This window comes from Fomitopsis serialis (genome assembly GCF_022376445.1).
Source record: "Fomitopsis serialis strain Sig1Antser10 chromosome Unknown B0H18scaffold_76, whole genome shotgun sequence".
NCBI classification, from domain to species: Eukaryota; Fungi; Basidiomycota; class Agaricomycetes; order Polyporales; family Fomitopsidaceae; genus Fomitopsis; species Fomitopsis serialis.
Genome location: NW_025955036.1, coordinates 30,830 through 50,242, shown reverse-complemented (window position 1 = coordinate 50,242; position 19,413 = coordinate 30,830). Strand labels below are relative to the sequence as shown.

General features: G+C 54.3%; 5 protein-coding genes across 5 annotated transcripts; 3 read left to right on the top strand and 2 right to left on the bottom strand.

Moving 5' to 3' along the window:
• The first annotated feature begins 1,216 nt into the window (after nucleotides 1–1,216).
• On the top strand, nucleotides 1,217–4,226 carry B0H18DRAFT_1027060 (uncharacterized protein). The gene is made up of 10 exons (XM_048029855.1): nucleotides 1,217–1,447; nucleotides 1,522–1,686; nucleotides 1,739–1,820; nucleotides 1,877–1,922; nucleotides 1,978–2,133; nucleotides 2,184–2,838; nucleotides 2,889–3,557; nucleotides 3,616–3,972; nucleotides 4,020–4,113; nucleotides 4,173–4,226. Exons 1-8 carry the CDS (start codon nucleotides 1,338–1,340, stop codon nucleotides 3,758–3,760), a joined length of 2,028 nt encoding a protein of 675 aa, XP_047889653.1. The 5' UTR covers nucleotides 1,217–1,337; the 3' UTR covers nucleotides 3,761–3,972; nucleotides 4,020–4,113; nucleotides 4,173–4,226.
• Nucleotides 4,227–5,094: 868 nt separating this feature from the next.
• B0H18DRAFT_1027050 (uncharacterized protein) lies at nucleotides 5,095–7,157 on the top strand. The gene is made up of 4 exons (XM_048029854.1): nucleotides 5,095–5,116; nucleotides 5,176–5,821; nucleotides 5,880–6,557; nucleotides 6,615–7,157. Exons 2-4 carry the CDS (start codon nucleotides 5,337–5,339, stop codon nucleotides 6,730–6,732), a joined length of 1,281 nt encoding a protein of 426 aa, XP_047889652.1. The 5' UTR covers nucleotides 5,095–5,116; nucleotides 5,176–5,336; the 3' UTR covers nucleotides 6,733–7,157.
• Nucleotides 7,158–9,793: 2,636 nt separating this feature from the next.
• Nucleotides 9,794–10,883, top strand: B0H18DRAFT_629131 (uncharacterized protein). Its single transcript, XM_048038845.1, has 4 exons — nucleotides 9,794–10,157; nucleotides 10,234–10,482; nucleotides 10,546–10,635; nucleotides 10,682–10,883. Exons 1-4 carry the CDS (start codon nucleotides 9,881–9,883, stop codon nucleotides 10,792–10,794), a joined length of 729 nt encoding a protein of 242 aa, XP_047889651.1. The 5' UTR covers nucleotides 9,794–9,880; the 3' UTR covers nucleotides 10,795–10,883.
• A 341-nt stretch (nucleotides 10,884–11,224) lies between these two features.
• Nucleotides 11,225–13,009, bottom strand: B0H18DRAFT_1122384 (pheromone A receptor-domain-containing protein; the record flags this gene model as incomplete). The annotated part of the gene is made up of 7 exons (XM_048034508.1): nucleotides 11,225–11,708; nucleotides 11,764–12,214; nucleotides 12,268–12,390; nucleotides 12,443–12,457; nucleotides 12,519–12,585; nucleotides 12,635–12,747; nucleotides 12,799–13,009. 7 exons carry the CDS (start codon nucleotides 13,007–13,009, stop codon nucleotides 11,225–11,227), a joined length of 1,464 nt encoding a protein of 487 aa, XP_047889650.1.
• A 2,158-nt stretch (nucleotides 13,010–15,167) lies between these two features.
• Nucleotides 15,168–17,244, bottom strand: B0H18DRAFT_1027033 (pheromone A receptor-domain-containing protein). Its single transcript, XM_048029853.1, has 5 exons — nucleotides 16,965–17,244; nucleotides 16,725–16,904; nucleotides 16,540–16,677; nucleotides 16,039–16,483; nucleotides 15,168–15,981 (listed from the first exon to the last, which is right to left on the bottom strand). The coding sequence occupies exons 1-5, from the start codon at nucleotides 17,161–17,163 to the stop codon at nucleotides 15,450–15,452; spliced, it is 1,494 nt and encodes a 497-aa protein (XP_047889649.1). The 5' UTR covers nucleotides 17,164–17,244; the 3' UTR covers nucleotides 15,168–15,449.
• Between the last annotated feature and the right edge of the window lie 2,169 nt (nucleotides 17,245–19,413).

The window sequence follows — 19,413 nt, the reverse complement described above, 5'->3', positions numbered from 1 at the left end:
TGAATGTCGTACTCGTGTGTGTTTCATCCAACTCGAGCGATGCAGAAGACGCAATTCTGTCGTTCAATAGGCCAGAAGCGGCAAGCACTGTGAATTGGTAAGTGGTAGCTCCGCCGAACACTGAAAGATAGTCCACTTACTGAGGCGGGCATTCCCCGTAGCGATGATGTCCAATCCACCACCATACTGTCGTCACGTCAGTAGCTGTAGATTAATTCAGTCCAGCGCACATACCATTGTCTGTATAAGGTTGGCGGAGGACTCCAGCTTGAGATTCATGACATCTGTCGTGCCAGGTATGAACAGAAGATCGTAGCTGATAGGACATCGTTAAAATTGCATACGGCTCTCGGTTAGTACAACGAATGACTGACCTGTCGCTACCTGTTTGAGCTAAGAAGGACTTTACGGATATAATCTCTGCTCGCCCCAACTCGAAGTGACGTCGAACAGCCTCGTGCTGCGAGTCCTGTAGAGTCAGATAGGTTGAATCCTCGCGGATCTGAAGGACATTGAGAGGTATCAGTGCGTTCGAGTTAGGTAGCGCTCTGCATTGGAGAGCCTCCGATAAGCGCGCTATGCCTACAGAACGCCAGCGACAGGACCTACTCAGATGCCAGGAAGACCACGGTCTTTGGCTGAAAGAGGTTAGACATCGCGAAAACGAATGCAGAAGTTTGGAGAAGCGAATCAAGTTGAGACGTCGAGCAATCTGTGTTTGCACCTTTAAAGACCTGGTGCCTCGTGATGTATGAGAAGCCAGAAGCCTTCAGTGGCATAGATCTAGAAATCGCTGTCCTCAAAACGTTCAAACGTTCACTGGTTGCGCTGGCCACCGCCCGCGGCCCTACTAGTACACAGTACAGTGCCCTCCATTGCTCGTCTGATAATCAGAGCACCGCACATTCTTATAACACGAAGGAACCACACCTTGTTAGATGGACGCTCGAATCAAACACTGACAGCGCCTTGGACGTTGAGTTCGCGTCCGATGAGTCGCAACTTCGTTGAAAGTTTGCACGGTGCAGCCGTTGAAATTAAGAAACGTTGAAGGCGGTGCTCAGCGCCTGTGTGACAGTGTAAGTAGCGCTCGCAGTCACAGTACTGCCTGGACCATGACAGTCGTTGACAGCCCGGGCCAGCGGTACGTACCAAACCAATACCAAACTGGTATTGACCATTTTGCACTATTAATAGCACTTTGTTCTTACTACTTAGAGTCGAGGTTCGCTTTCGCCCGCCACTTCCATAAACGACGACGGACGACTCGGACGTAGCCTGACTCGGAGACTGAGTGGCACCTACTACTGGCAGCGATCGACTCGACATAAATGACGATGGAAGAGAGCGTAGTCAAAGGCCTTCCAGCACCTCGGAAGCTCTTGGATCATAAGCTCAAACCGACTCGGACAACTCCTAGACCGAAAGTTGCAATGCTAGTCACCGGGTGAGCATTTTCCCGGAGGAGCTGCGACTGCCATACAAGTTCAGAGTTATCATGTAACCCGTACGCGTTCGCAGTGACTTGGACCCGGGCTCCTTCAAGTTCTTGGACACGCTACACATTCGTGAAGAAGTGACATATATCACCACCTCTAGCTCGCAAATCGAAGATGTTGGCGCCCACGTCGAACGAGCGACGGTCGTCTCCGCCGAATCGTTTCTGAGACAATACGAGAGTAAGAGGTGTGTTAAACTCTGATCGATGCTCATTGCTTTATCCCTACCCGTGCCGCAGCTATGATGCTTTGTTCATTCCCGGGCAGCAAGGGGAGCCGCAATGCCAACAGAGCACTTGCTCTACTATCGTCCAAACACTCGTATGTCGCGTTCTCACTGGCAGCGTGGTCAGGCCGTGCTCATTGACCCCGATTAGTATGATGACCATCGCGAGATCATCGCTACTGGTTCAGGTCGATTGCGTAAGGTGACTTATGTGACCCGTGATATTTGTATCTCAATATCTTCCTCCGGTAGTTATCATATCCACAGGTCTGACAAGCAGCAGGCGCATCTCTTCTATATCAGTTGAAGTCTCAGGGGGTAGGACACATTCTAGGGCCCGGGGCAATACCGACTCGACTCCAGAAAACGACGGGCCACTTTGGGAGGACATCGAGATTATAAGAGACGGTATGAGGATATGACAGCAGACGTGTATACTGCGCTAATATGCATTGAAGGTTACCTATGGACGGCTAGTAGCGCGGAGAAGACATTGACATCCCTTGCATTCTTGTTCAAAGCCGCATGGAAGGGCGATATGGCCTGTTCCGTCTTTCCCGTGCACAGCCGCCGTCCGCTTAGAGACGACGGAGGACAAGACGACACTCCCTCGTCATCATCGCCGCCATCCACCGACGCCGCAACCGAGTTGGCAGATAAGATCGCAGAAACCCCTCTATCAGAAGCAGAAAACTTACCAAGTTCGGTCACTCAGTTCGCCGTCCGCTTGGGCCTCGAAGGTTTCGTATCCAGCTGCAATTTGCTCATGCTCACCTTGCTCTCCGTGTTCCCCGATAACGCCAAGTTCAAGGTCCTCATGGATGCGATCGACGGACGAGCGCTGGAACTCGTCTGGCATTACTCCGCGCAGAGACCCGCGCTACCGTGGGACGCCCCATCCGAAGACGAGATAGAGAAATGGGAGAAGGCCAGCCAGAACGCCGAGTGGTACCCATCTATCGAAGACCTGGGAGACACCCTCGAATCTGTCAAAGTTCGCATGCGGCTTGATGATGAGAACTGGACACTACCGCCGTACTCCCTTGCCGGAGCCATCTCCATGGCTATTGACGCAGGTTGGGAGAACGAGGCGCACCTGTGGCTGTCTTCCCTGTATGTCTTGTGTTCTTCGCTGACATCACGAGCTGACCTTCCTATCACAGCGTCCGAACTGCGACGCCCGACGTATGGAGTGCACAACTCGAACACTGGCCGAAAGTTGTCAAGCTTGCCATAAATGGAGTGGTTGCCGAAGCGACTGGGCGTAGCAGCGATGATGCTGAACGTGACGCCGCCATCGTAAGACGAGCTCTGTTGTCTTTTCCAGAAACGTCCGCGGCGGTCGAAGAACAGCGACACTCAATCGCTCAGAGGGTTTCCCTCGCTCCTCTGCCGTCGCTTCTTCCAATGCTGGATGTCCTGAAATGGGATCAAGATGAGAAGCTTCTGAAGCCACCGGCGTCGCCTTCTGCGATCCACAAGGCGGAAGTACGGCTCGGCGTGCAGCTTCCGGAGGATTACAAACAATTCCTCCAGCTCTCTAACGGCCTCGGACCCACAACCGTCAATAGGCCCGGTCTCAAGCCCGTAGAGCAGCTGCTCTGGGAGGACCCGGACAGACTTGGCCTCGAGTGGTTCCACGTCGACCTAGGGTGCAACGTCCATTCATCACCGAACGTGAAACTGCCGAAGCCCGGGCGCGTTTTGATGCTCTCGGATGACCACAGTGAAGAGTCAATGTGGCTTGTTGAGCCCGGCTTCGTGTCTGAGGCTATACATGCCCTCAAGGGTCACGATCAATCGGATGATGCGTTAGATCCATCAGGATGGCGGTGAGCCTCAACTTGTATAGAGACACACAAGCGGAGCTTATCGTTGAGGCCTCCACAGACTAGTCGTATTCATTGCGTGGAGCCCAGAAATCATATGGCCTAAGAGCTTCCGTGCATACATCGAAGACCTTGCCAAAGATGCGCACCGGAAAGCGGGAGCCATGCCGGTGTTCGAGCACGAGACACTTCAGAGCCGCCTATGAACATGCTATCTCACTTGTGAATGTTAACTACTTATTGAGTCATCCATCTGACCTTGCATTGATGTTCTATTAGCAACATTCCGAGACTGCATCGGAGGAAAGGTTTTGTGGCGAGGTTCGAACGACTTGCATGAGGTCAATCCTCGCCTAAGGACTTGCCCGTATACTCATCTAGCGTCCGGTCATCGAATATTACATCACATTCAGAGATGGTATGCTTATACTCTGGCTAACTTGGTAAGGCTGACAGATCTATGAGTCCCGTCGCGAAGGTCCTGGCACTACCAGGACGGGTTCCCGGTGATGATTCTCAGACATGTACTCGGCAGCATGGAAAGTGCATTGAGGCCAAGGTACGTCATCTCTCTACAAAATACGGCATTCTATGCGTTACCGACTCTTGAAGTTTCAGGAGCCCGAATCAGTGCACCAGCCGCCCGACATTCTCACACTAAGACACAGCCGCAGCTAGGTTCTGACCTTCTCCTGGACCTTCACGACAGTCAAAGCCGTGTCATAGTCACCATGAGACGCGGTTTATAAATTCTGAATCTACAGCGCATACTTCTGACCTGGTGTATCAGCAAACTTGTTGTCCAGCGTTGAAACTCTCAGCAACACAGGTCTGCGACACGGCACAGCATGAATGCCATTGTTTACATAGCTGGGTACGTTCAAGCACACCAGTCTGGATTAGAGCTGTCGTTCAGAGAAATGGACCCTTCCTAACAGGCATCTCGACCCGAGCTCCCTGCTCTTTCTTGACACACTGCGAATCCGCGAGCAAGCAATATACCTCGTCCCTGACGATCTAAAAGAAGATGCCATACAGAGGGGACTAGATTCCACGAAAGTCTCCAGCGTCTCATCCTTCTTGAAAGAAGGCGACCGCGGAAGGTTTGCATGCCATTCACTGCTCAACGTGTGCGTCGGCTTAGTTTCGTGTCCGTAGCTATAATCTTCTGTTCATACCCGGACCATCAAAGACTGACACATCGTCGATGGAGGCAGCGGCCTCCCACATACAGGCTCTGGTACGTTCTTAACACCCGAAACGGCGAACATACTGATACATACGTCATATTAGTATGGGGATGGTTTGATCACTGTTGCTACAGGAAATGGCCGCTTATGTAGGAGTTCAGTCTGTTGAAAAATCCTCATATAAGCTCCATTGAATGTCTAGTGCTCGCGGAGTCAGGGCTACTCAAGGAACACGCTGCGTCGGCCGCCTCGCTTGATTTGCCTCAAACGCAAGCCGGTGGGTATATAGCAATCAAAAGCACAGTGTCTCTATAGCTCATTCCTCGTCAGCATCAGTATGCGAATGGCTCGACGACGACATCATTCGTGATCGTACGTCAATGCTGCAAGATCTGGGTGCGCATTAGGTATTGACCACATACCTTGCGCAGGCTATTTCTGGACAGCCAAGGACTCGCCGGAAACTCTCAGGTCCCTAGCATATCTGGTGAAAGCGGCCGTGAGGGGAATTCAGAGTTCCTTCTTTCCTCTACCAACCTTTTTGAAACGCTGGCAAGCTCAATCCGGAGATCAAACGGCGCCCGCAGAGTCGATGAAGCCGTCGGAGACGCCGGGAGCTGACTTGGCCAGGATCATCGCTGGCTCTATGCCCTCCGAAGCCGACCAGATACCTCATCCGATCGTTCATTTGGCCATGCGTGTTGGCCTGGAGGGCTCCACGTCTTCCTGCAACGCCCTGGTGCGCTCGTTGTTCGACGTGTTCCCGAACACATACGAGCTGTTGGGCGCTCCTTCCACACGACCATTCGAGTACCTCTGGCGACGGCCTGGTGACAGACCTCACGTGCCATGGGAGGCCCCTTCAGACGATACCATGAGATTGTGGGAGCAGGAGAACAAGGAAGATCACCATTACCCGACCAAGAATGACCTTACAGACGTCCTCGAGTACGTGAAAGTGGCGATTGCTTATGAACCTGGCGACTGGAGGTTGGCTCCCTACACGCACGCTGGCGTTGTTGCTATGGCGCTAGAAGCTGGTGCCGAGCAGGAGGCGCATGCTTGGATGTCGGCACTGTGCGTTTGGTTGAACTTTCCTCTCCATACCAATGTTGACGCTGATACGATGTATCAGTGTCAGATCCGCCATGCACTTTGACACGACGTGGACATGGGACATCGGGCGCTGGCCAGCTCTTGTAGACTATGCCTTGCGGACTGGAATTGCAGCCGAGATCACCGGACGCGGCCAAGAGCAGGTAGAGCAAGATGCGGAACTCGCACGACAAGCACTGCTGTCCTTCCCGCAGACTTCCGCTGCTGTGCAGGAGCAGCGGCGCGCAGCTATGCAGAAGTTCCGTGACGCGCCGATGTCCGCTCTCATACCTATGCTGGAAGTATTGAAATGGGAGGATCACGAAACACTGCTTAAGCCGCCAGCGCCCCCGGCAGCTATCCGCGAAGCCGAGGAGCGACTGGGGATCGAGCTCCCGGGCGACCTCAAGGAATTCTACCTCGTCTCCAACGGGACAGAGTTCATGCCGTCGGTGAACGCACCAGGCTTCAAACCCGTCGAGCAGCTCCAGTGGGAACAAGCGAAGAATCTCGGCCTTGACGAGTTTGCTGTCGAGCTTGGGTGCAAGATTGACGGCGCGGAATGGGACCAGCTGCCGAAGATGGACCGTTTGCTCGTCGTTTCTGATGACTCGGAAGAGATGGTTTGGTATGTCCATCCTGAAACGGTGTGCAAGGCCATAGGCACACTCGAGGCCCTGGGATATTCAGCCGGCTCGTTGGGTACACTAGGATGGCGGTGAGTGCTCTTGATAGGTTTCTATAACAGGTTGTGATGACATGAAGTATATTGCAGCGCAGTCTTTTGGGTCAGTTGGATGCCGGAGTTGAAGTGGTTGAACAGAGGCTTCCGCGGGTACATCGAGGAGCTTGCACGAAAGGCAGAGAGGAAAGGTGCTGCATTGAATGTATGAGTGTTGCGCCGACTTGCTATGCAAGCCGGAGGTCTAACAGTATCAGTATTGTTGCATAATCCACGAGCGCATCCCATTGCGTTTCACGGCGGCATACCAGTTCACAATGATGACGCACGCCCAATTGTCTTGGGGTACTCGACACAGTCTCCATTTCCTACACGACGAGCGGCGAATGTCTTCCGTGCTAGTGTAACATGAAACGGTTCTTTGCAAGCCAGATGTCCGAAACGCCCGGGGGACTGAGTAGCTTGTGGGGATAACCATACTGTACGCGCAAGTTGAAGATGCTTGCGTATAGGAGGCATCATTGGCTCCTCTACGCGTTTGATCTATGGTCTAGGTCAAGATAAACTCGAGGACCCAGGCTGGACTACAAACGTGAGCGTTCCACGAAGACCTATTGGCTAAGCGGCAAGTAAGTCACGCACTCGTGAGTTCGATCTTCGAGCGCCACGCAGCGGATAGATCACCAAGAATCGGAAGCCTTCTGAGCGGAAATGAATCGAACGTGCCCCTTGCTTATTGTCTTGCCCTCCGCATTGACCGCCATACCCAAGTAGACCGAGTGTCCAGGACGTTGATCTATGCGTGTGGGCGCTGCAGCACGGATCTCAATCTCTCTTTGGCCAATGAAAGCCGGCGACCCACGGATGGCTTGCCGTTAAGCTGTCTCTCGTGCACTGGCTCCGCTGACAGTCAGTCAGAGGAGTTGTAACAAAGGTTTGGACTGACCTACAATCGCGCAAACGGCCTCGCTATGCTTCTACATCCGTTATGCGGGGATAGCATTACCACGAATGCAGCCCGCAATCCACAGAAGCTACATCGAGGTGCAGAAGTCCATAGCGCTTCTAGCTCGTCTTGCGGTCGCCGATTTCGTGAGAGGCCCCGAAGCCTGCGGTCATATTTTTAGACACAGTCCAAAAAAGCCTTTGTGCTGCGGAGTCGTGAGTATCTCAACATGAATCAAACAGGTCACATTCTCATCAACCATATGTCATCCACCTGAGCCTAAACGCTTCGCCAATTGATTGCATGGCGAGTCGTCCTGGATGTCTGCAGACATCGACCCGGTGCAGCCAGACTCTGATCGCTATCACCAGTAGAGACCGGTGCGCCAAAAGTCATACTCAGGTGTCCCGCCAAATCGACACATCGCGCTTATTTCCCGGTATAGATGTGCATGCGTGCAGAGAGAACAATAAGAACGGGCGCCACCGGGGATCACAACTTATCGCCACTTTGACTGCAACCGGGATGGCTGAGTAGTTTCTGCGAAACACCGTATGGCAGACTGAGACAGGAGCAAGTGTAAAGGAGCGACTGCGACTCACCCCTGTCTGCCGAGCGTTGCAACGCAGCGAGTCACCTTCCCAATGCGGGTGCGCACGAAGAAGTCACCGACGAGATCTGTGGATCTGGCGGAGGCGCTCCGATCGATCGTGGCGTGCCACCCGTTCTTACTATAAAAGGCAAAGCGCCATCTCACCTGCGAGGATGTGTGGCGCGGGCGCCGAGTCACTTCAACTCGAAGGCATTCTGCGGCCGGAGTAAGTTTCCGGGAAATGAGTCCGGGCCGTCCAGCGGAGCACAACAATAAGAGCCAACGAGAATAGCAGGAGCAGGAGGCCACAATTCGTGGCAGGGCCCATGAGGTCAGGTCCCAATTTGAAAGATTAGCTCGCTCGGTGGGCGTCGGTCAGTCGAAGACAATATTTCGGCATGAGAGAGCAGGCATCGATGGTTGGTGCAAAACAATACAGGGGGTTTAACGAGATTATCCGCGAAAGACTGAAGGAGGGGGGAATCAATACGCGAGGACTGAGCCTCAGTGTGAAACGCGGGAAAGGTAGTTTACGACGCTGGCACTGCGAAGCGGGTCGGTACTTGAAGAGCACTTCTGAACTTCTGACACTAAGAAAGTGATTGTGGCGGCGCATCAGACGGGGAAACGAAATCCAAAGGGGACACTCCCGATAGTATCTGACCAAGTTGCAAGATTGCCTTCGCGCGTTCATGCCTCGCAAGACAATAGACTGACTGCCAGGTACTCACGCTGGCCAGAAATAGCTATGAGTCTTCGCCGCGAGGCCGTCATCGAAGTGTCTCGAGAATTTGAGTTGGTGAGTAGCATCTCGTCGTATAAATACTGGTGGAGGGAAGCATGAATGCCAGCGACCCAGCCAGTTCAGAGCAAGTCCAGTCTTCGAGACACCACTCGCACTCGTGCTCTCACCGTCCCTGCGCTCTGAGCCATCCTCCACTCACACACACGAGCAGTAATGGACGCGTTCTTTGACATCGCTACCCCCGTCCCCGTCGAGGAGACCGAGCAGGTCCCCGTCAACTATGACACCACCAATGGTAGCGGCAGCGGCAGCTGCACCATTGCCTAGGTGCCTCCATCCATTCGTACGTGCTCTTTCTCCCCAAAATGTGAAGAGAAGCACTAGTACTGATAATAGGTGATACAGACGAGGCAAGCCTCACACCGTCACGACCCAGCGCATCTTCGACTTCGCGCGCCGACCCAATTGCAAACACCTTCGTTCTTTGACAACATAACTTATTTCGTTCATATGGGGGAAGCCTGATGAGGGAGGGGGGCTCATAGGCTGTTTTGTATTTTCTCCTGGGCACCGCCCAGTTGACGCGATTACGACGAGTGACGAATGACATGACCGTGATTTCCAAGTCTAGAGTACTCACCTAGTGAGCTGTAAATGTTCCCCAGTCTTGTGAGCGACTCTAGAGAATAGGTGTAGCATGTCAGGCGCAACCTCCACCGTCGCGGAGACCTAAGTGGGAAACAATTTCAGTGGACCAATCTCCGGAGCACTGGCACTAGCACACCAGGACCAGGACCGACTATGTCGAGCCGCATATATGTTGGCATACTAAGAACCATTGTAAGCTGCGAGTCGAGGCGAAGAATCAAGCTAGGAGGACTTTGAGCATCGACATGGTGGTCGCTACATGCAAGCCTGAGGCGTTGAGCGCTTGAGCGCGCACGGCGGCACGTTGAAGTCAGAGGAGCGCCTACGGGCATCCCCGAACAATTCGGACTCGCAGTCCATCTACTTCCACTTTCCAATTCTCTACTCTTTTCTACAACAATCAGACACAATTTCATCGATATCATTCCATGGAGAACGATTCAGCGAGCTCGAGCAATCCGGCCCCAAGAGGGCGAGGCCGAGGGAAGTCCCGCGGCGGGCTGGGGAAATACCTGCGCGCACGAGGGAGAGGGCGCGGTGGAGGTCGTCCAGCGCAATTCGGTCAGCGGCTAGTGCTGGAGGGTGAGATGCCGGAGGAGTTGGATGAAGAAGAGGCAGCGGAGATGCAGAAGAGGTATGCGCGGAGGCAGCTTGGGACGAACGCAGATAGGTATAAGGAGCTCGAGCCAGAGCTAGACTCGGAAGGTGCGTGTTGCACGTATTATGGCTCAACGGACCTGGATGATTCCTGGGAGCTGAACCATGCTGCACTGTTGTGTAGGCGAGGAAATTTTGGAACCCGAGGTCGATTTGTCTACATTCCTCGAGCGTCAGCGACTGTCACCACAAGAGTCCTCCGCGCCTCCACCACCCGAAGACGACCCAGAGATAGACGCGAGCGTCGCAAACATCCTTCCGGGACGACAAGGTGCAGCAGCTCAGTCGAAGAAGGGGAAGGTACAGCAAGTCGAGTGGGATGAATCGTTGGAGGAGCTGAGTAGGGAAAAGGCAGCGGCTGAGGCGAAGTGGGGTGAGTTCAGTTCCACGTCGTAAACGAGGGCGAGCTAACGGCCGTTATGGTTCGCCACCGCAGACTTGAAGTCACGCTTCCGTGCTTCAGCAGCAAAACAACGAGGGGCACCAGCCACAACAAGCAGATGCATGGGCCGGGGCAGACAGCACGGTATGTCGATCGGAGTGCCTCTCATACTTGAAAGCCCACTTATAAGTGGCCATATGCGCAGACCGAGTCGTAGAAGCACCACCACTTCCGACAGAGCAAAAGCCACAGAAGTCCGGGAAAGAAGACATGGAAGATTTCCTGGACGATCTACTTGGATGACGTCTGTCCTTCACATTCTTCGTCCACTACTTCGCTCGGCTCTCGCATGAATCTCGCCTTTCTCTTCCTTCGGGCGGACGATGACACAGAAGTGCGTCACCGAGCGCGTCGTGAATGTCATTCAGCGGGCTCTGCCCAGTCTACGATACAGAGAAGACGGCGACATGCAATCCAGAATCATAAGATAACAGCAAATCGGGGTGGCGCAGACGCGATTACGGTGCAGCTAGTACAGTTGAAGAAGAGGCAAGGGGAAAATGCTGGGGTATGGTGTTTGATGTTAGTGATACAGTGGGGAGTCGGAGAGCAAACCAAGCAGGCGGAAAACGAGCAATAACGATACATCAAACCAAGTCGAGGGAGACGGGCGCGACGTAGCAGTGCGGGGGCGTATCCGGAGGCGTAGCGGAGGACGTGGGCATGGCGGCATTCAAGAGGACTCGGCGACCTCGGTCACCTCCCGGTGCATCGTGACTTGTATTGCGGCGCTCTTCGCCGCTATCGTCGAAGGCGAGGCCGGATCGCCGATGGAAGCGAACGGTTTGTGGTACCGCGGGACGACAGTGGACACGGTTAAGGGATAGGAGGGCGTCTCGGGTGATAGGGGAGGCGCGGCGGCGAACTTGAACCTCCCGGACGGCGCCTTTGGTGTGGCGGTCATCGCGGATTCGGGGAAGGACAAGGTGGCGGATGTAGCGGCAGGAGAGTCGGCGGGCTTGTCGGTGCCGTAGACGGTGGTTGAGCTGAGAGACTCAGCGGCTTTCTCTATGTCGTAGTCGACATCGATCTCGATGACGCTGTCAAGGAAGGAAGATGAGAAGGATCTTGGTCGCTGCGGACGCTTGGATTTCCTAGGGCTGTAGGGCGGCAACGTTTCCTCGGAGGGCGATGGGCTTTCTTTGTTACTTCCTAAACTGTGGCGACACCATCAGCTCGTCGAACGGAGAAGATGCCTCCAGGAGTACTCACCGGAAGGCCTTAAACGGCGACGTCCTCGCCTTTCCTGAGGACAGCTCGAAGCCCAGACGTTTCGCTATAGCCCTGAATGCGAGCTTGTAATTCCGCCGCGCTTCCTCGGCGAATCCGAAGAGAGAGAAGAACAGGAATGCGGAGCATGGGTATATCCAACGGCCCATCTCCACGGAGATATAAAACGGACGGCTGAACATCCAGGCGAGAGCAGGGAACTTGCCTACGTAGGAGAAGTCGTAGTGCGCGTTCGCCCAGGACACGTAAGGAGCGACAGGCACGTCGCCATTGTTGATGACAATGCTGAAGACGCCTAGGGGAATGGTACACGCCATCTCGACACAGCAGAGTAGCATCAACCGGAAATACCGGCTCCTCGTGAGGGCGCTGCTGGATGAGAGCAGCTGGCTGAATTCTGCTCGCCGCCGCCAGAATGCTCGAAGGGTCAGACCTTTGAATTCACGGTGAGTCGCGAATCATGGGTAGAAAGCGGAATGGGCGTACTAGCGTATACAAATGATACACAGCCTAAAACGACTGGCCACATGAAGACGAGGGGATATGCCGGTGGTGTGTTCCAAATATCTGGCATGCATCCAACGTCTTCAAAGATATTGTATCTGTGGCCTGATTATGTTGTGAGTATCATCCTCCGTCACCAAGCCATATTGCTGCTTACCTTGCACAATGACATCTATGCGTTCAAGAAGCGGGTGTCAGATACAGTGCGTGCAGTACACAAGCGGCCGACCCACGTAGTATCATTACAAGGACCGGGATACCGATCGCTATTGCCATGTCTTCGAGAACAGCGCGACGTTTCTACAAGAACGATCAGCATTGCAATGCATGGACACTATAAGCAGCTTACCTCATTTCGCGTGATCGTCGCAGTGGTCATTGAAGATATCCGGTAGAGCCGTCTATTGATGCAGAGAGACGATGCAGGGATGCCCACACCTGCACCGATGAGGAATTTCGTTGCTAATCAATGTTAGCCCATGCATTGGACATAATCATGACATCGTCACTCACAGATGTCGCACCAGATCGGTGCGGGGTCGCTGACGCTACCGTTCCAGACAATGGAATCTACGAAGACAACGAGGCTTGCAAGAGATACCCAGATCATGTAGAGGCAGGTTCCTGCGTTCCATCCTTGCAAATGCCACGGTATGGGTATCAAGCCGACGACGAAACCCAGGAAAGCGAATATCGGAAACAGAGGATATGTCGTATCGCCCATATTGACAAGCTGAAAGTAGTAGGGGAGTGGGAGAGGAGTGTGTAAGACAGGGAATTGGCGCGTGCGTTCCTTTATTAGGTTCTGGAGACTGCATGGTTTACTGAACAATGGAGCGTTCAAGTTCAAGCACAATAATGGGCGCCAATTGATGCTGGACGCAAACCGCGTTGCTAAGCGCCCTTTCCTAATCTGGATTACAATGCTGAGGCTCAGCCACAATTGAGCCACAGCCCGTCATTTCATCGAAATTTTATCCGTCGTCGCGCCAAGGAATCTTGGTAGGCTCGTGAATTGGCTCTCTACATGTCTACAGCATTCCATATACTGCTCAACTTGGGATCCCGCGGATCGGTGGGCGCAACTACGGTTTAGTGCAGACTTCGAGACTTGCCTATTCAGGATCAGGCCTTAGGATTGACCCTGATTGCGTTACTGTACGTCCATTGTCCTCCGTTTTTGGATCATCGTTCACAATGACAGTCTACATCGGCGATCCAAATATTTGTGCCCCTTCTACATTCCATATCTCTTACCATATCTATAAAGAGCGTCGCCTGTGCCCACGCTTCCCGCATCCCAAAGTCTACAAACCACCCTGCATCCGCTACAGTCGAAAGCGTTGATCGTTGGCACGCCGTCACTGATCAGACTCATCTGCCACAATGGACGACCTCGCTTCACTCGAATACATCCTCTGCTCCGCACCGTGTGCAGGAGACGACTCCCTGGACTGCGTCATCCCGGTTGACCAGGAGCACATTGGAAACAACAACTCGTACTCGTGGTGTACTATCGTGTAAGAAGTGGCCTCGCCGCTAGCCGGTACGTCTTCTGCTCATAGTCATTCAGACACCCTGCTCAACGCCTGCTATTCAGCAGCAGGCATTGTCTCCGCAGACCCAACTGCTACTTGTATCGATATTTCCCCCAAGCCGTCCGTTATGCTGTAGCCCATACTAGATGATACCATCTTGCCTCCATCCTTCGATGTTTCGTGTCTCCTCCCTCTTTCCAACATCAGTCGTATCTGGACAACTGTCCATCCATTCGTTCACGTCCCTTCGCGTTGTACAACCGCCCTTCAATTATTTGTTCGCTTTCTCGAGTACTCACACTGCCGCCGTTATGTAATTCTTGAAAGTCTTGACAACCACCTTGTGTGTGGAACGCCGGGGCCTCGTTGAACATGCAGGCCACGCGTCTCGAGATCGTGTACACAGTGGGATGCGTAGGTATGTCATCACACAATTGCTGACCAGCGGCTTGACACATCCCGGCCAACTGGCTTTGGCCGACAAAAGGAATGCTAGCCAAAGAGAGTTCGATACAGGAGCGGACGCAGTCGTTTGCGTGGCATTATTTTAACTTGGGAAGAAGAACTTGTGTCAATGGGCGCGTGAGCAGTAGTGGTACAGCCTGAGCGGGTGTGTTGTGAGCCCATGGAGAGTAAACATATACCGACAGATGCATGAGTAGACAGAAATCAATACTGCGCTAAATAACCGACACTCCACTGGCACGTAGACAACGTTCAGACTCTTGGCGACGACGTGCATTCGCAGTCCACGATGTAACGTCCGACCGCCGTGCCGCAGGCGCAGAGCTGCCAATGATACGTAGGCGACGGGTGGGCGATGGCATTGTTACTTGAGATACTAGCGTCCGGCCAGCTGCAGGGGCATAGTAGCAACCGGCTTCTCAGCTACTCAGCGAGGTATGGCTCAGAAGCATGATTGTCGATGGGCCCCGGGATTGCGCTGAAAGTGATAGACAGACACATACCCTACGTACTGGACTGACAGGGTGTAGCCGAAGCACATCGTATACAACATGGGTCTTGACTAGTGAGCCCTCGCGGACTGCAACCCTACCTTGTGATCATCTCCTAAGAATAAGTTAACGAGTGACGCAACACTCGGAGACCGAGAAACCTGCTCACCATTTCTGCACCTCAGACCGGATGGACGAAATAACTCCATGACATGAGCAGGCATGCATAACGAGTTCCTTTGTACGCACTGCCTCAGACTTGCCTTGAGGCTGGCTGGACGTGAGTAGCACTGAAGACGCAGCTCACGCAGTCAGGAGCCTACGCCGAAGCCCAGGCTACTGCCTCGTATCTTGCACAAGACACCCGGGGTCGGATAAGTATGTTCCGAGGACGAGCTTTGTACTGGCATTATGTCATTCCGAACGAGTACTGAGTACACAGAGATCAGCACTTCATCAAGCAGCAAGAGTAGTAAATACGCGACGGGGACTTATTGTACGAGTGAGTCAAAGACCAAGCGCGGCGGACGACACCGCGTCGTCCGCGTCCAGTCCAGTAGGGATACAGCAGTAGACACCGTGGCTAGAGGTACATATCTGCAAGGCTGCAACGCGTTCAGCCCCGTTGAGCCCCGAACGTCCGGGTCATCATTCAAATGGTAAGCGTAAGTCAAGCGGCGCGTTCGGTGTTGACGAGGAGTAGTACTTGCCCTACGTTCAAGTTGACGGGGCATGGCGCCGCCGCCGAGGCCTGGGCGCGGTGGGAGTGGCCGCCCGGCGAGCTGGGGGAGCGGTAGTGGTACGCCGGCGAGGGCGCCGCGATGGGCGAGCTGTGGGCCGCGTGCGTGGAGACGGGCCGCTCAGCGGGGTGAGCGTCGGCGACCTCGATGCGGTGGCCGAGCTCGGTAGGCGAGCCCGGCGAGGGCACGCTGGAGCGGATGGACGGGCACCGCGCGAGGAGGGCGTCGAGCTCCGCGTCGCTGAGCATGATCGAGGCGCGGTGGGCGGGGTACGCGCCGACCTCCGCCTTTGCGGGGAACGACGGGGAGCGCGGGGAGCGGGAGGGACGCACGTAGTCCTCGATGTCGAGGGACGCGTCGCGCGGGGCGTAGTACGCGGGGAGCGCCTTGCCGTCGCTGAAGTCGAACGAGGACGAGGGCCGGAAGGAGGACGAGAACTTGGTCGTGCTCAGGGAGGGCCGGCTGTGCGGTGCGCGGGTCAGTCAGTCAGTCGACCATGCAGAGAAAGAGGCGACGTACCCCATCGGGAGCAGCGGCAGCTTGGTTTTGTCGTGTTTGGCGGGGAGCCGAACGACCTTGCGCGCGACCCAAGAGAGCGCCCTGCGGTAGTCCTTGACCGCCTCCTCGCCGAAGCCGAAGAACACGAAGAAGATGAAGGAGGAGGCGGGGACGGCCCAGACGAACAGGAAGGCCTGCCCCCGGGCGCGCGGCGAGAACTCGACGAGGGTGTACTGCCCGATGCGCGAGAAGGAGGAGTGCACGGACGCCCAGCTGGTGTAGGGGTAGAGCCCGGGCGCGATGTTGTCGTACATCGCGAGCGCGGTGAGGGACGCGCCCCAGAGCATCTCCGTGATGGATATGGCGATGAGCCGGAGGTACCGGCTGGTGGTGAGGGCGGAGTCGCAGCTCCGGAGGTGGGTGGCAAAGTTGAGCCGTTGTCTGAAAAAGTGATTAAGGGCGAGGCCTAGGAGAGCACAGTTGAGCACGGCAAGAAGAAAGATACGAGATAGGTTGACGCACCCGCGTAAATAAACGTAATCGTCGCGAAGAGCAGAGGTGGGAACCAGACGATGAATACCGCTGGGATGGAGTAGTAGGTGGCCGCCTGGCAGCCGATGTCTTCGACAATGTCGAAACGATGGCCCTGGACGATATAGTCTGTACACGGGTCAGCTATAGTAGGTTCCGAGAGAGGTAGCACGCACGCAGAGCCATGAGCACCACCGGTGCCCCGAAACACATCGCAAACTCGAAGCACATCCTCCGCCGCTGATCCTCGCGAGTCAAGCGCACCGCCCGCCCGGACGCGACTAGCTCGAGATGCTTGCAAATGCACATCGCCGCCGCAGGCAGCGCAGAGGAGGCTCCAATAATAATCTTTGTCGCTAGATCGGGCAAACGTTGGACGTCAGACACCGTTGAACGACGGTGGAAGAGAGACGTACTAATGTCGCACCAGACGACCAAACGAACCTCGACGTTACCAGACCACACTATGGTGTTCACGCCATAAATGAGGTCGACCACAACTAGCCAGGCAATGAGGGACAGGATAGCGACGTTCCGTGCACGCCAGTGCGCCGGCGAGGGTATCAAGACCAGGATTGCGGCAATGAAAGCGCCAGCAGACAGTGTTGCAGGCATAGCGGAGAGGACTGTGCCTTCGCTGTGTCAACGCCTGGCATGGTCGCGCAATAAATGGACGCATGTTGACGCTGTAACGAGTTGTGCACCGTTTGCACACCAACAAAGCCGGCGCAGACTATTGACACACGGGCGCTTGTCTGCGCAGGACCCCTCTCCGCTTTCGGCAGTGCACTTTCTATTTTGGGAAACCAAAGGCCACCGCACCTCACTGTCACGAACATTATTGTTCTAGTCACAGTAATCGGTAGGACGAGCCTGTCGACTGTGCAAATACTAGTCTGCTTCTTCACACACAAGTTATCACTCTGATTGTGTTCGCAAATTCGCCGATATTTGGTATAATGACCGTGACAGCCCATGCTGATACACGGATCTAGTATGCACTAAGGTTACATCAAGGGTATCATAACCCGCGGAGGGGTAAGGGTATACAAGTAGTCTCCAGAGTCAATGTAACTTCCATAGCTAAGGATACAGTATACCGAGGCGCTGTATAGACCATAATCAGTCGGAAGTTTGTGAGCAGTGACCGCGAAAGCTTACAGAAATTATATGGCGTAGACGCTACAGACTAGGCGAGATACTAAGCATTATCTAGCTTTAGTAATCTACAGATGCTTGTCATTCAGCTCTCTTATTGCCACAAGTGAAACGGTGTACTTACCATGGAATGATTGACTACGCAATAACGCAGTACTCGCCAGATCGTGGTTCTACGGAGTCCTGATCAACAGGGAGGTCGTATTTGACGGACATGGTGGGCGCGTCATCCATGCCAGGAAAGGCAAGAGTGAGGTCGTATAGCTCGTCCATTGCACGGTAAGGTTAGACGGTGGCTGGCGGTGGAAGTGCGTGATGATGGTGATGCGCGGAGTGGGCAGCGGACTTGGGCGATGGATCTTCGGTTGCAAGCGCGAGCATCAGTCCGCACGGTACTTATGCTCGACGCGTGACCCTATTGTTTGGGTGTGAGGTGCATAACACCGCACACCATTGTCTGCATACTACGGGGGAGGATGAACAACCACGCTCACGTACGCCCTGCAGGCTCAAAGACAATGACCCCGCGGACTTATTGATCTCCAAAAGCGTCTGCGCGTATTTCTCAGGCCTGAAGCTCAAAAGCTCGTGCTTCAACTATCCTCACATCGACTTAGAGCATCCAACACTTGGAATCGCCACCTCTCACTTCGTTCGTTCCAATCACTGCATCTGCCATGGACGCATTTTTCGACATTGTTATCCCCGAGACCTCCCTCCTCCGATGCCCAGACACCGACACCAGACCTGCAGACATCCCCGTAGACATGGATCACTCCGGCTCAGGCAGTTCGTCCATATTCTGCACTATTGCGTAGCACCACCTCCAGTGTACGTGCCCGGAGGTGAGCTTCCACATCCTCAAGCGCCAACGGACGTGCTGATGTGGACTGGCTCGTAGCGCGTCACCAATTATTCGACTTCTCACCGTACGGCACACGTCGTACGCTTTCGTACTAATGGTCAAGGACGTGAGTGCGACTCTTGATACGATATGGCGGTTCGCTCACCAAGCTGGCCCCGAGCAGGTGCTTCCAAGTCCGCATACCCCGTTCAACTCATGGTCCCTCCACGAGCGCCCCACAATCTCCAAGTTGTAGCATGTTGTTCTAGAGACTCGAATTGTATCGATATTGTTTCAAATTCCTTTGGCTTCTTACGGAAACCAGTCTGAGGCGTCGTCGGCGACGACATGGAGACAATGATAATAGTGTCGCCGTAAGTCACAACCGAGAAGTACGCGTATATGTCGGTTCGGTGAGCTTGAGTCATAAAGGGTACAATGGTGGTGCCATCCAAGGCAGAATGGTGAACCATGAACGTCATGCACTCTCCGCGGCGCGCCAGGGCGGTAGTAGATGATGGTGAGAGTTGGGTGAGAGTGCGTCGCCACGAACTTCGTCACAGTGGTTACCCTCGCAATGACATATTCAGCCGTATAAGGACGCGGCCGGTATGCCGACTGAAGTAGCAATGACAACCCGCGTCGCTGAATCAAATGGTTAGAAGCACGTCGAATGATCACCCAGAGGTTGTACTCACAAACATCGCGCTAGATAGGCGTGGAATCAAAGGCGTTGTTGACCCCGACCGGGAGGTTCACGAACTTCTTCAGACAGGTTAGATATGCACAAAATATATCATAGCATGCAGCCAAATTGAGGGCCTCAGGATGCCACGGCAAGGACACAGTTGCTTTGCTATCCT